Source organism: Crinia signifera, chromosome 1 (assembly GCF_055691185.1).
Source record: "Crinia signifera chromosome 1, ASM5569118v1, whole genome shotgun sequence".
In the NCBI taxonomy this organism is placed as follows: domain Eukaryota; kingdom Metazoa; phylum Chordata; class Amphibia; order Anura; family Myobatrachidae; genus Crinia; species Crinia signifera.
In genome coordinates, this window is record NC_139217.1 from 231,981,641 (window position 1) to 231,998,116 (window position 16,476).

At 45.1% G+C, this 16,476-nt stretch overlaps 1 protein-coding gene across 2 annotated transcripts in view; it reads left to right on the forward strand.

Annotated features, from left to right (window-relative positions):
* Positions 1 to 3,614: 3,614 nt before the first annotated feature.
* AP3D1 (adaptor related protein complex 3 subunit delta 1) overlaps positions 3,615 to 16,476 on the forward strand; it is a 142,659-nt gene continuing 129,797 nt past the window's right edge. The window contains exon 1 of one of the 2 annotated variants that reach the window (XM_083179420.1): positions 3,615 to 3,853. In XM_083179420.1, coding sequence (XP_083035546.1) covers positions 3,758 to 3,853 — 96 coding nt within the window. In that variant the 5' untranslated portion in view covers positions 3,615 to 3,757. The remainder of the gene's footprint in view (positions 3,854 to 16,476) is intronic. The other variant, XM_083179419.1, reaches the window with a different exon arrangement.

Consider the following 16,476-nt stretch of genomic DNA (forward strand, 5'->3'; position numbering starts at 1 on the left):
GGGGTGTTTGGTAATTTAGGCAGAATAAACCTGTCTCTTACATAACAATCCATAACCTTGCAGTAAGACACAACTGCACATCTATATACAGACATATTCAAAAACTATCCTAAATCAGATAAATCACCTAATACATTTATATATATATTCCTCATTATACACTATATCTAATCTATCTAGACTATTCACTATGGTTAAAATCACCCTTCATTGTAATAATATGGTAGTGCAACCAATATCTATGATTCTACTTTATAATTTATGCAAACATTTACCTATCTGGCAACAGTGATAACAGGCGAATGTGTACCCAGCTTTTGACTGGACGGCGACAAAAAAAGTTTTACAGCTTTCCTCCCAGCAATAATGAGGGGTTCATGGCTGAGATAATTGTATCCTAATAAACACTAAAACGAATACAATTACCATTCAATAAACATATTTTTCTGATTATACCCACTGTAATAAGATGCTATTTTAATGCAATCAGTAGAGCTGTGACATGGACTTTATAATGTGTGTGATGTGCATTTAAGAGGGGATTGGCCACCGACCTCACTGGGAAGATCCCCCGAAGCCTACCATACCTGAAAAATGCCCCCTCCAACTCAAACATCATTTGCCAGTTCACAGAGCAGAGTGCTTGATGCTGAATATTACTCATCTAAGGTGAAGGAATGTCTGGTCCAAGAAGGGACTATGAACCAGGTGGGCATGGTTTCTGGCAGAGGGTTCACTCTAGCGCCATTATCACAGTTTTTGTCATTTTGGGGATATGCCCAGCGCTCTCCGGCTCTATCCCTGAACTGAAGAGATGCCGTGCGCAGCGATTACGGCTGCTCTTCTGTTATAGGGACAGGAGTGTGTGCTAGCTGAGTGTGTAACTATTTCTGGGGTGATTCTTGGCTCCACTGGGGGGAGAAGTAGGGATATTTGTGATATTCGGAGGGTTATGGCAATGAGTTGTTTATCTGTTTGATGGAGGTTTTGGGGTTTGTGTTCAGTCTTTTAGTGAAGGGAGGTGGGGTATTATTTTAAATGTGGAGTTTTGTAATTTGCAACAACAGTTTAGAGCCACTCATATATAAAAATATATATTAAGGTTTGTGTGAGTGCATTGTTATTGATAAAGATACCATCACAAGGGTGTCGCTGTAGCATCACGGACACTGATAAGGTAAGCTATGATTAGGTATGCCTGTAGTTAGGAATAATTGGTAACAGGTTTGCGTAGCATAACGTTAACAGCTGAACTGACTTATTGGTTTATTAATTAATGGGGTTTAACAATGGTAATGAGTTGTTCATCTGCTTGATGGAGGTTTTGGGGTATGTGTTCAGTCTTTTAGTGAGGGGAGATGGGGTATTATTTTAAATGTGGAGTTTTGTGCTTTGCAACAGCAGTTTAAAGGTCTTGGGACCAGGGCCGTCTTAACAGCAGTGTGGGCCCCTGGGCAAAGCAATGCACTGGGGCCCTTACCCATTCTCCCCTCCTAGTGGTGGGGGGTGCTATCATCAGCAGCTTTGATGTCCCAAGGGTGGCAGGGGTTGCTCTATCTTCCACTCAACATGTAGGACCTGGAGCAGTAACTTCTGCTAATTACTCCTTTACTGCACAGTTGGTGGGAGGGTGAACACTAACGTGTGGAAGGGGGCACTGAGCTGAATGAAGGGTCCCTTGTAAATGACTTCCAGGGAGGTAGGGGGTGTTTTATACGCAGGGGAGGGTTGGATAATGGAGTGGGCTTAATATTCGTCATTTTCCGGTGGAAGTGCAGCTTGTTTGACTGCAGATATCGCCGTTATCTGGAAATAGATTTCTTAGCCTTCAATAGTATTAAAACCTAAAGTCCCAACTTTCAGGAGGTGCTGGGGACTTGGGGATCAGAGATCAGGAGCCAGAGCAATCCATTGACAAATATATAAAACTGTACACCAGACGTTTGGAGCTGGAGCAGGGACCGGCTGCTGGAAGGCTGATATCTCTGGTTCTGGGTATGATAGAGACAAGCCGCTAGTGTCGACAGAAAGGGGAGAGTCCCAGCTTTTGGAATATGCTGTCAGAAAAACTGAATCTGAGAGAACCTGAGAAATATGACTGGGAATTGCAATTAACAGGTCGGATGTGGACTGCTGCTTTGAAGTTGGATATCTCCAGTTCCCCAGGACCGATTTTCAAAATTCTGGTATCCCTGGAAAAAGGAGATCCTCAGCTATCAGGAGGGGGCCCATATACACCTGGGGCCCCTGGGCAAGTGCCCATTAAGCCCATACGAAAAGACGGCCCTGCTTGGGACCACTTCATTGCCAATCATATTAAAACCAATGCTTCCACTTATGCCCCATACAGACAGGGAGACTGAGCATCTGTGCTTAGAGATGTAGTTAAGCACAGATTGCTCAGTGCAGAGATTTACCAGTGATGTGTACTGAGCAATCTGTCATGGCCAATGTTCTTTGGAGAGAGAACACGGGCAGTGACTAGATATATACTGTAGGCAGTATATAGCAGGGTTGCCGACTTTCAACAAATCCTCTCCGGGAGAAGCCCGGAGAGGAACCTTGCATTACAATTTTTGGGGGCGGGGCTTAACTGTGACGTCATTAAGCCCCGCCCCCATTACAGCAAATAGCCGAAAGAAGTGATATCCATGGAGGGGGCGGGGCTAAAATGACACAATTGTGCCGTTTTAGCTCCGCCCCCTCCCCTGAGACCCGCGGATTGCGGCATATAAATGCCGCGATCGGGGGGGGGGCTCAGTGGGGGTCCAACTGATTCCGGGAGGGTTGCCCACCCTTCCGGGGGGAGGGTTGCCCACCCTTCCGGGGGGCGGGAGAAAGGACCCGATTTTCGGGAGACTCCCGCAAATTCCGGGAGGGTCGGCAACCCTGGTATATAGTCAGGCGATAACCATGCGTAGCATCGCTGTCGCCATACACACGTAGCGATCCATACTTAATTTCTAAAGCAATGCTTAATTTTCTAAAGCAATATATTGCTGAGCAATATATTGCTCAGTGTCTCCTTTTCATCACTGACCAGAGATGGTCACTGATGAAAGGGAACCTCTGCCGGGGGAGTCCCAGAGGGAATCAGCTGGTCGCAGGAGCAGCGATCATAAGAGGGAAACGGGAACACGCACCTGGCGATTTATTGCCGGTGCACACACCAATCACACCCCAATCGCTGGCAATATGGTCGCTGAGTGACCATATTGCCAGCGATAAACGCCCGTGTGTACGCACCTACTATAAATGTGTGAAGAACACAACACTCCAGTCACTTTGCTACTAGGGTTCATTTTATTTTCGGTCACCATAGACATACTGTAGACTTCTCTACTGTATAGTGGATTCCCCATGACAACAGTAAAAAAGAGAACATTTTATAACGCGTTATATTTTGGGGAGTAAATGAATGAAGCGCTCCTGCCATGAGCTCATGCTTCATGAATAATATGTGCAATGCGTGTGATACAACGACGATGACGGTTTCAGGCAGCCAGCAGCTGCTAACGCATCACCGCTAGCGTCAGCGCCGCCAATAACACATGACATGCACAGAGGCCTCCCCGCAGTAGCCAGCAATATCCGGACACACCACTGAGCGGCCACAGCGGCAGCCACCCCCCTGTCACATGGGCATAGTGGGCGGGCACTACAGTCAGCTGAGCGGCGGCCATTTTGTGTCTCAGTATCCGGTGACAGCAGCAGGAGACTCCAGCAACAGCAGCGGGGCCCTACCCGGTGTCCGGCCATGGCGCTCCGTATGGTAAAGGGTAGCATTGATCGCATGTTCGACAAGAACCTGCAGGACCTGGTGAGAGGGATCAGGAATCACAAGGAAGACGAGGTGAGATGCTCGGGGTTGAGCCGGGAAGAGGGGGCGCAATGGGGTTGTCAGTGCGGTGGGTAGGGCTGGCGCGGCTCAAGCGATGGGGATAACACACAGGTGAGTGTTGCGAAGGGAATGGTCCCGGGGTGAGGCAGGGCATGCACCGGGTTGTGGGGAGTTGTAAATAGACACCTGGGGGTAATATGCAGTGATGCTGCTTGGTAATGGGGGTGACTGGATGTCACTCGGCTGTCTATATGCTCCACTGTGTGTTGTGCCGCTATTCCATGCAAGGAAGGGATGACACATAGCATGGGATGGGAGATCACAGGGCGACGGGGAATGAATGAAGTTGTTTGTTTTCATCCAGGCGGGGGGCTGAATGGTTCCTGCCATGGTGCTGTCACCGGGCATGGGGAGTCATTGGGGCAGGTACTATGCAGCACAGAGCATACGAATGTAAAGCACCTAAATATGTTGTTCTCTTATCATCTTATGTGACGTGTGTTGCACGCTGCATTTTCCTACATGTGACCTCACTGTGTTCTTCTCCCTGTCATGGTGTGTAGTTCTGGCTAGCACAGGCATCATCTTGAAATATAGTAATTTTATTTATTTTTACTCCTAAAATCTGCACAACACAAACCATATGTGCTACACCTACTTTTTGAACTAGATAATCTAGTTCAAAACGCACAGTTTATCGATCGTGTATGGGCGGCATTAACAAATGCCACTTAATTGCCTAACAACTTCATACGCCGATTCCTTCACAACGTTTATATTTAATAATTTTGCTCTGTCCTTTTTCAGAAGGTATTCCATTACTGTTTATATTTGTGTTTATTCCTTTAATATAAATATTTTCTTTATTCCTCTTGGTACTTATGTATTATCTGGGCTCCCATGTTAAATGCACCCCATTTTTTCATACCCCTACTATCCAACTACGCATGGAGTTGATTTTATATAGTGTGGCGAGCGCAGCGAGGGGATGCGGTCTCATAAGAAAAACGGGAGCCCAGATATTACATAAGTACCTTCCTCTTTTCCTTCATTCTTTTACTAGTCTCCAGACCACCATAATCTGGCCATGACCTAAGGAAAGCTTTTCTTTTATGATCTTCCTAAAATAATGTGATCTGTCTAATTCAATTCCCAGACATCCGGCCTCCTGTTACAAAGTGCAGTGCTGTGTTCAGGAGCACATGTTTAGTTAACTGTTTACTGTAAATATTTTTCATTACATCATGTTGGTTTGTAGGCCTGGCTAATATCAAAACAACTTTTAAAATGTTTTTTTTTTTTTTTTAAATGTTTGTGTAAAGTTGTGTACACATGAGGCCAATATATTGCTCAGTGTCTCCTTTTCATCAGCGACCAGAGATGGTCGCTGATGAAAGGGAACCTCTGTCGGGGGAGCTGCAGAAGGAATCAGCTGGTCGCAGGAGCAAAGTCCAGCGATCATAAGGGGGCTAAAAACGGGAGCGCTCACCTGGCGATTTATCGCTGGGGCACACTCCAATCGCTGGCAATATGGTCGCTCAGTGGATTATTAGTAAATAACTATGTTGCTGATTCCAATCATTTGTGGCCAGAATTGTTGAATCAAGTTTTCCAACATGCTGGTTGCAGGTTACTTCTGGACAACTGCAAAAACAGATATATATATATATATATATTACCACCGCACTCGCCATTCCCAGGTTGGGGGTGCAGGGGCCTGTGACCACGTTTTCTTGTAAATACAAATACAGGCTGCTCAACACTCACCCCAATAAACTAACTTACCATAATATACAAATGAATAATAGGGTTTTAGTTCATGAATTGATCAATGCATTTAAGCTTGCAGCCTATTCGCCAAGGGACCCTGTTTCACTGCAAGTCCTACACTAACAATTGGTCTCTTAAGAACCTAACAACTGCTGGCACATCATTTTCTGTTTGAGAGCTCACCTGCCGACTACCTTATGGCTTTTAAAGGTGAGCCAATTACCAACACAACTCCTGAATTAGTATTAACCCCTTTAGTGGCAATCCCGAGAATTTTTCCAAGATGTGCCTCAGTGTCCAGTCTGGCAAGCCCAGAAAATTCTCGGGATTGCCACTGTTTAGAGCCAGGCAGCGCTGCTGGGTTTGGCTCCCTCCCCTCTGCTGCTCCTCCTCCCTCCCTCCCCTCCGGATTTTCTGTTGAAGGCGCCGGCTAAAGCTGGGGACAGGGAAGGGGGTGAGGGGGCTCAGTTCCGGGCAGCGGCTGATTGACAGTTCAGCGGCGCTGCCCGGACCCAGGGAGGCAGTGGTGTGTTTTTTTTTTTTTTTTTTTTAAAGGGAGCGCTCCCCATAAAAAAAACTCACCCAGTAGGGAGCGCTCCCAAAAAAAAAAAACACAGCTGAAGGGGTTAAAGGGGCAACTGACACAGGTTTCATATAAATAAGCTTATCTGGGGTGCATGAGAAAGCTATGATCACAGAACGGTTAATTGAAAATGAACCCACATATATAGATGGCCCCAACCTAGGCTTTAAGTTGGGGCTGAGGATGGGGGTCACACCCTGAAACGGTCCCCTTATCTTTAATACAGCAGTTCTGCAATAATGTCGTCTTCTGAGTGCCGTTTGTTCCTTATGGGATTGTTGCATATTGTTTTCTTTTTCTGGCACTGGAAGCAAGTTGGAGAGATGGATTGAGTGCTGGCAGATATGGATTTGTGTGTGTGTGTCTTTTAATGTGAGGCGGTAAACACTGTTTCGGGAGTTACCCCGTCGTCAGGACCAAAATTTCAAACAGAGTGTTTGAGATTTTGGTCCTGACGTCGGGGTAACTCCCGAAACAGCGTTGACCACCTCACATTAAAAGATTTTTTTCACTAAAGTCCCGGAGTGACGCCTCACATTTCCATATTACATACGGTGGATTTCCCACCTTGGTTGGCACCTGGGCACAACCGTGAATGCGAGGTGTTTTTTTTTTTTTCTTTCTTGTTTTAAATGTATTAATATTAGAGGAGTCACCAGGGGTGTGTGGACGGTATTTGGGTCTTACAATCTTAGGTGTGACATCAAAATGCTGGGTCCCGTGACGTTTTTATGCAGTGTCAGCTCCTGTCACTGAGGAGGAGCCGGCAGTCCAGCATCTCCAGGCATATAGAAAATACCCACGGAGTAATATAATGGGGATTCCCACTAGAACACGCCCCTGATTGAAGTATACAGGGGTTTCCTGCAAAGCCATGTCCTATTTTTCAGCTGTGCTCACTTTTGACATTAGGGTGGAGGAGGTACAAGTTACTGCACCAAGTGCATTTTTTTTCAATCCCGGAATCCTTGGATTGGCATCCCTAATAGAAAAACGTCCCCCATATTAACTTATTGGGGAGGGGGTGTAGTAGGGAGGCAGTGGGTGGGTGTTGCGCCAGGCGGCTGAACTTCTGAAGTGGAGTTGGGTGCGGGAGGGTTCTGGCAGCTTTGCGGCCTGTGCAGCGTGAACTATAACCTAATCACGCTGTGCAGGCTGCACTACAGGGTTGGAAACAGCTGGGTAGCGGCTGAGTAAGTTAGCAGATGCTGTCCGGCATTAGACTGCAAATGCGAAGTCTAATCCTGAGATTGGATACTCCAATCTCGGGATTGATATCCCGGACATTTTGGGGCCAAATCCTGGGATCGGCCACCCTAGTTACGCCCGTTCAGCTACAAGCAGCAATTGCTGGAGGGGGGGGGCTTTAACCCCTTCCTGACAGAGCCTGTTTTTGCCTTCCTGACAGAGCCCTTTTTTTCAATTCTGACATGTCTCACTTAAGTGGGGATAACTTTTTTTTGCTTTTACTTATCCCAGTGATTTTGAGATTGTTTTTTCGTGACACATTGTACTTCAAGTTAGTGGTAAATTTTCGTCGATACAGTCTGTGTTTTTTTGTGAAAAATACCAAAATATCGTGAAAAAATGGAAAATTTAGCGATTTGCAAAATGTTAAATTTTCTGCTTGTGAGACAAATAATCTTACCACTCAAAATAGTGAATAACTAACATAGACCATATGTCTACTTTATGTTGACATCATTATTTCAACTTCCTTTTAATTTTTTGGGACACTAGGAGGCTTACAATATGAATAGCAAATTCTCAAATTTTCAAGAAAATTTCAAACACTGATTTTTTTAGGGACCAGTTCAGTTCTGATGTGACTTTGAGGGACTTGTATGTGAGACACCCCCATAAATGATGCCATTTCAAAAACTGCACCCCTCACAGTATTCAAAACAGCATTTTGGAAGTTTGTTAACCCTTTAGGTGTTTCACAGGAATTAAAACAAAGTGTAGGTGAAATTTCAAAATTTCTTTTTTTTTGCAGATTTGCAATTTTAATACATTTTTCTAAGGAACACAGTACATTTTACTAGAGAAATGTGACTAAAAATTGATTCCCCCAATTCTTTTGTTTTCATAAATATCCTATATGTGGCCCTAGTGTGCACGGTGACCAAACCACAGGCTTCATAATAGAAGGAGCACCTACTTGATTTTGGAGCCTCCTTTTTATGAGATTATTTTTTAGGCACCATGTAGGTTTCTAGGCACCATAACATGCTAAAAGTTAGGAACCCCCCCACAAGTGACCCCATTTTGCAAACTACACCCCTCAGGGAATTCAGCTAGGGGTATAGTGTACATTTCAAACCCGCAGGGGTTTCACCAATTGTGGTACAACTGGGCAGTGAAAATGAAAAATTATTTTTTTTACACAAAAATGCAGTTCTGGCTCCAAATTTGTCATTTTCAGAAGGTATGAAGGAGACAAAGCACCCCAAAATCTGTGCCCCAATTTCTCCCGAGTACAGCAATGCCTCACATGTGACCAAAAAATACCAGTTGGGTGCATGGCAGGACTCAAAAGGGAAGGAGTGATTTTTGGATTTTGCAGCTCAGATTCTGGTGGAATTTTGGTGGGTGCTATGTCGCATTAGCAAGACCCCCCAAGCACCAATACAGTGGAACCCCCCCACAAGTCACCCCATTTTGCAAACTACACCCCTCAGGGAATTCATCTAGGGGTATAGTGTACATTTCAAACCCCCAGGGGTTTCACCAATTTTGATACAAGTGGGCAGTGAAAATGAAAAATTACATTTTTTTACACAAAAATGCAGTTCTGGCTCAAAATTTTTCATTTTCAGAAGGTATGAAGGAGAAAAAGCACCCCAAAATCTGTGCCCCAATTTCTCCCGAGTACGGCAATGCCTCACATGTGACCAAAAAATACCAGTTGGGTGCATGGCAGGACTCAGAAGGGAAGGAGTGATTTTTGGATTTTGCAGCACAGATTCTGGTGGAATGAATGGTGGGTGCTATGTTGCACCAATACAGTGGAACCCCCCCACAAGTCACCCCATTTTGCAAAGTACACCCCTCAGGGAATTCATCTAGGGGTATAGTGTACATTTCAAACCCCCAGGGGTTTCACCAATTTTGATACAAGTGGGCAGTGAAAATGAAAAATTACATTTTTTTACACAAAAATGCAGTTCTGGCTCACAATTTTTCATTTTCAGAAGGTATGAAGGAGAAAAAGCACCCCAAAATATGTGCCCCAATTTCTTCCGAGTACGGCAATGCCTCACATGTGACCAAAAAATACCAGTTGGGTGCATGGCAGGACTCAGAACGGAAGGAGTGATTTTTGGATTTTGCGGCTCAGATTCTGGTGGAATTTTGGTGGGTGCTATGTCGCATTAGCAAGACCCCCCAAGCACCAATACAGTGGAACCCCCCCACAAGTCACCCCATTTTGAAAACTACACCCCTCAGGGAATTCATCTAGGGGTATAGTGTACATTTAAAACCCCCAGGGGTTTCACCAATTTTGATACAAGTGGGCAGTGAAAAAGAAAAATTACATTTTTTACACAAAAATGCAGTTCTGGCTCAAAATTTTTCATTTTCAGAAGGTATGAAGGAGAAAAAGCACCCCAAAATCTGTGCCCCAATTTCTCCCGAGTACGGCAATGCCTCACATGTGACCAAAAAATACCAGTTGGGTGCATGGCAGGACTCAGAAGGGAAGGAGTGATTTTTGGATTTTGCAGCTCAGATTCTGGTGGAATTTTGGTGGGTGCTATGTCGCATTAGCAAGACCCCCCAAGCACCAATACAGTGGAACCCCCCCACAAGTCACCCCATTTTGCAAAGTACACCCCTCAGGGAATTCATCTAGGGGTATAGTGTACATTTCAAACCCCCAGGGGTTTCACCAATTTTGATACAAGTGGGCAGTGAAAATGAAAAATTACATTTTTTTACACAAAAATGCAGTTCTGGCTCACAATTTTTCATTTTCAGAAGGTATGAAGGAGAAAAAGCACCCCAAAATATGTGCCCCAATTTCTCCCGAGTACGGCAATGCCTCACATGTGACCAAAAAATACCAGTTGGGTGCATGGCAGGACTCAGAACGGAAGGAGTGATTTTTGGATTTTGTGGCTCAGATTCTGGTGGAATTTTGGTGGGTGCTATGTCGCATTAGCAAGACCCCCCAAGCACCAATACAGTGGAACCCCCCCACAAGTCACCCCATTTTGCAAACTACACCCCTCAGGGAATTCATCTAGGGGTATAGTGTACATTTCAAACCCCCAGGGGTTTCACCAATTTTGATACAAGTGGGCAGTGAACATGAAAAATTACATTTTTTACACAAAAATGCAGTTCTGGCTCAAAATTTTTCATTTTCAGAAGGTATGAAGGAGAAAAAGCACCCCAAAATCTGTGCCCCAATTTCTCCCGAGTACGGCAATGCCTCACATGTGACCAAAAAATACCAGTTGGGTGCATGGCAGGACTCAAAAGGGAAGGAGTGATTTTTGGATTTTGCAGCTCAGATTCTGGTGGAATTTTGGTGGGTGCTATGTCGCATTAGCAAGACCCCCCAAGCACCAATACAGTAGAACCCCCCCCACAAGTGACCCCATTTTGCAAACTACACCCCTCAGGGAATTCATCTAGGGGTATAGTGTACATTTAAAACCCCCAGGGGTTTCACCAATTTTGATACAAGTGGGCAGTGAAAAAGAAAAATTACATTTTTTACACAAAAATGCAGTTCTGGCTCAAAATTTTTCATTTTCAGAAGGTATGAAGGAGAAAAAGCACCCCAAAATCTGTGCCCCAATTTCTCCCGAGTACGGCAATGCCTCACATGTGACCAAAAAATACCAGTTGGGTGCATGGCAGGACTCAGAAGGGAAGGAGTGATTTTTGGATTTTGCAGCACAGATTCTGGTGGAATGAATGGTGGGTGCTATGTTGCACCAATACAGTGGAACCCCCCCACAAGTCACCCCATTTTGCAAACTACACCCCTCAGGGAATTCATCTAGGGGTATAGTGTACATTTCAAACCCCCAGGGGTTTCACCAATTTTGATACAAGTGGGCAGTGAAAATGAAAAATTACATTTTTTTACACAAAAATGCAGTTCTGGCTCAAAATATTTCATTTTCACAAGGAATGAAGGAGACAAAGCACCCCAAAATCTGTGCCCCAATTTCTCCCGAGTACGGCAATGCCTCATGTGTGACCAAAAAGTGGCAGGACTCAGAAGGGAAGGAGTGATATTTGGAGTTTGCAGCACAAATTCTGGTGGAATTTTGGTGGGTGCTATGTCGCATTAGCAAGACCCCCCAAGCACCAATACAGTGGAACCCCCCCACAAGTCACCCCATTTTGAAAACTACACCCCTCAGGGAATTCATCTAGGGGTATAGTGTACATTTAAAACCCCCAGGGGTTTCACCAATTTTGATACAAGTGGGCAGTGAAAAAGAAAAATTACATTTTTTACACAAAAATGCAGTTCTGGCTCAAAATTTTTCATTTTCAGAAGGTATGAAGGAGAAAAAGCACCCCAAAATCTGTGCCCCAATATCTCCCGAGTACGGCAATGCCTCACATGTGACCAAAAAATACCAGTTGGGTGCATGGCAGGACTCAGAAGGGAAGGAGTGATTTTTGGATTTTGCGGCTCAGATTCTGGTGGAATGAATGGTGGGTGCTATGTGGCATTAGCAAGACCCCCGAAGCACGGTGAAATTATGAACCTAATATTCCATAGATGTGTGGTATAATTTAAAACACTCCTTTATACATAGGCCGGGTTTGTCGGGGCAAGTGTCACACTGGAAAATAGTTTGCTTTCTTATTCCCTTTTTATAGCAAACTTTGCACCTTTTTTGTGTCCTGCCCTTTTTTCCAGTGGAGGGGATTTCATCAGGAAAATGCTGCCCTGGTACAATACGGGGGCCAGTACTAGAAGTACTGGGGCCCTCTGCCTGCTGGTTCCCAAATATTAGGCCCTTTATGACTTCCTCTTGAAAGTGCATAAATGTCCCCCTCTGGCCGGTAGAACGGAATAGCACGTAAGCGTTATACAGTGCCATCTGGATGATATACACGGCCACCTTCTTGTACCAGATTTTTGTTTTCCGCAGGGCACTGTACGGCTTCAGTACCTGATCTGAAAGATCCACTCCGCCCATGTACCTATTGTAATCCAGGATACAATTAGGTTTTGAGGTGTGGGTACTGGTACCTCGTACAGGGACGGAGGTGGTACTGTCTCCGTGAATTGTTGTCAGTATAAGGACATCCCTCTTGTCCTTATATTTGACCAACAACATATTTTCGGTGCATATTCCCCTGCTTTCACCCCTTCTCATTACTTGGGCAATGTGCGTTTTTGGGAGGCCTCTTTGGTTCTTGCGCACAGTACCGCAAGCTGCTGTACCTCTTGAACCAAGGGCCTTAAACAGGGGGATGCTAGTGTAAAAGTTATCCACATAGAGGTGATAACCTTTATCCAGGAAGGGGTGCACTAAATCCCAGACAATTTTCCCACTAACACCTACGAGGGAGGGGGGGCATTCTGGCGGTTGAATTCTTGAATCCTTCCCTTCATAAACCCTAAACCTGTGGGTGTACCCTGAGGTGCTTTCACACAGTTTATACATTTTTATGCCATACCTTGCCCTCTTACTGGGAAGGTACTGGCGGAATTTAACCCTTCCTTTAAAATGTATAAGGGACTCGTCGATACAAATAAATTTTTCAGGGATGTACACCTCTTCAAATTTGGCACTGAAATGATCAATGACCGGCCTGACTTTGAATAGCCGGTCAAAGGTGGGATCATCTCTGGGTGGGCACTGTGCATTATCGGTGTAATGTATGAATTTAAGAATTGTCTCAAATCGAGTCCGGGGCATGGCCATACGGTAAAATGGAGTACTGTACAGAACATCTGTACTCCAATATTGCCTAATTTCTGGCTTTTTTACTATGCCCATATGAAACACCAGACCCCAAAACGTCATCATCTCTACTGCATCTACAGGGGTCCACCTAGCAAATGATGACGTGGGGTTTTGAGCAATAAACTGCTGGGCATATAAATTAGTTTGGTCCACCATTAAATTTATAAAATCATCAGAGAAAAATAATTTGAAAAAGTCAATTTCTCTGAGACCTGTGGAATCAAATTGGATTCCTGGCATGGCCAAAAACTCAGGAACCTGGGGCTCAAAATTGTCTGGTGGTGGGGTCCATACTAGATCAATTATTGGGGGGGGAATCTCAGCTGATCTACGGGGGCGTCTTTGAGGGGGTCCCTCATCAGCAGAGGAGGAAGAGGAGCTTAAGGCAAATCCTTCAAATTCCCCGCTTGCATCACTGGCTGTGTCAGAGTCAGAAGCAAGCATGGCATATGCCTCCTCCACTGAATACATTCTCCTGGATGATTGGGAGGACATTTGGGAGGACATTTGGGAGGACATTTGGGATGCCATTTTTATTTTTGTGTTACCGGTAGTGAAATGTTTCAACACGTGTATAGTGTAGGGGGGGGCACAAACTTTATTTCAATCCGGGGGGTATGTAGTGTGTAGTGTGTATGTGGTGCAGAAAAAAAAAAAAATACTTTATACCAATAAAAAAAAAAAAAAATGAAGGGGTTAAAAAAAAAAAAAAGGAAGGGGTTAAAAAAAAAAAGGTCCTGCGCCAAAAATTGAGCACAGATGTTGGTCAGTAACGTCTGTCACTGAACAGCGCTCAAAGGCAACAGGAATTTGATCAAAAAAAAAAAAAAAAATAGATCAACCCTGTGCCGAAAGAGATGATCAGTGATGTACGTCACTGATCAGCGCACAGCGGCCACAGGACACCCACAAAATCACAGTGTGTGTAAAAAAAAAAATTAAAAAAATACCCCACAGCACACACACAAAAAAAAAAGGTGATCAGTGATGCGACACTGATTACCAGTGAGGTGCAGCAGGTGCACAACCTTTGGTGCAACTGACAGGTATATATAAAAAAAAAAAAACCTCTGTACCCCCAAAAAAGTTGCTGATCACCTCAGATATAGTGATCAGCACAAAAGGCGGGGACAGCAGACACAAAATTTAGCACTCTCTATCACTATCTCTCTCTATCTCTCTATCTCTCACTATCTAACACTATCTAACACTCTATGACACTGCAGCAGCAGCACTCACAGGTATATCTATATATAAAAAAAAACCTGCGCCCCCAAAAAGTTACTGATCAGTTAATTTATACTGATCAGCACAAAAGGAGGGGGCAGCAGTCAGTTATATAAAAAATATATAGCACAATCTGTCACTATCTCTCTCTATCTCTCTCTATCTCTCTCTCTCTATCTCTCTCTATCTCTCTATAACTATCACACTGCAGCAGCACAAAATATAGCACTCTGTCAGTAGGCCTCTCTCTCTATCTCTCTCTCTCTATCTCTCTCTCTCTATCTATAACTATATCACACTGCAGCAGCACAAAATATAGCACTCTCTGACACTATCTCTCTCTCTATCTCTCTCTATCTCTCTCTATCTCTCTCTATCTCTCTCTCTCTATCTCTCTCTATCTCTCTCTATCTCTCTCTATCTATCTCTATCTATCTCTCTATCTATCTAGCTAATACTAATACAGTGCAGCAGCACAATATCACAGTATGGCACAATTATTGCACAGGATCCAGGAAGCAATCAGCAGCGATCAGGTAAGTATTGCAGCAAGTATTTCTGGTCAGTATGGCGGCAGGGGGGTACGGTGACTGCACTGCACGCTTTCCAGACCGGAATGGCGTCTGCAGTGCAGTCACCGTTAGTTTAAATCTCCCTCCTTGGCTGTGATTGGTCCGTCGGTCCGACGGACCAATCACGGCCTTTGGGGGCGGGCGGGGTGAGGTGGGGTGACACCAGTGTCACCCTTACACCCCGCGGTGATTGGTGCTGTACTTTACAGCACCAATCACCTCTGATCCCGTGTCACCGGCGAACGTTATTCGCCGGTGACACAGGAAAACGCTGTGAATGGCTGTTCACACTGAACAGCCAATCACAGCGATCGCCGACGGGGGGGCGGCATCGCAGCCCCCCCGGGGCATGCACGGACATGTCTGCTGTCAGGGACAGCAGACATGTTGAAACTGTCACCGCGTCTATAGACGCGGTGACAGTTTAAATCCATGACGTACATTTACGCCATGTGTCGGGAAGTGCTTCCCGACCATGACGTAAATGTACGTCAAATGTCGGGAAGGGGTTAACTTGGCAAGTGGGCCAATTTAATTATTCTCCCAGCGGTTGTTACAAAGTTATGCACATGCCACAGGGGACACATCTGCTCACAGCCTCCGGTATTGGGCATCCTTAACCAGGACTTTAGTTGAGCTTAGCTGTTGTTCATAATTAAACCTGATCTATTTGGGGATGACCAGCATAAAAATGAATGGACAATTGAATTGCAAAGTTGCCTCTGATTCTCTATATTTTCTGGGGAATCGGGCAATTCGCCGGGTTTACAGCGAATTTTCTCTCTGAAAAAACAATTCGCCCTATTCAATGGTCACAATTCGCTGCAAATGAAGAGCGAATGTCTGGCGATTCTCTGTTTGTGATTCTCCGGGATTCGCCGGTGGTTTTCATTGGGGTTTTTAGTGGAATTCGCAGAGAGTGTATTCAATGCTGAAGTGGAGAACTGCTTACTCCAGTGATTTTCCCCCTGATTCTCCATTTTACATTTGTCATCTTTTTTTGGTGAACTGGAATGTGTTTTTTGAAAATAAAGCGTTTTTTATTTTGGTGTCAAAAAATCTGATTTTTTTTCTGTGAAGGGGCATGCTTGCAGCACATGAATATATTTTAAATTATTATTTTTTTTTTAAACAATATATGTATTTTTTTTTTGGACACATTCACCAGCAGGGGGCCGAGCCGGGAGCCACTCATTAATATTCATATATTCACTGCACACTGATCCCGATCATTACATATGCACGGTCGGGACCAGTGCGTAGCGGCTCCCTAGCACAGCCCCCTGCCAGCTCTGGGGGGCTCTACCTGTGTCCCCCACAGCCCTCCTTCCCCCCCACAGTATCCGGCGCAGGCAGGGAGGCTTCCATCTCCCTGCCTGCAGCCGTCCCCCAGCTCCCCGGCGGCATTCGCCGGGGGGGTTAAAATTCGCCGCCAGGGGCGGAGAGACCCTGGCGAGTTGAATAGGGCGGACAGGAGGCTGCCCAGCGAATCTCCCTACAGGGAGAATTTGGGCGAAAGTGCAGCGAATCCTA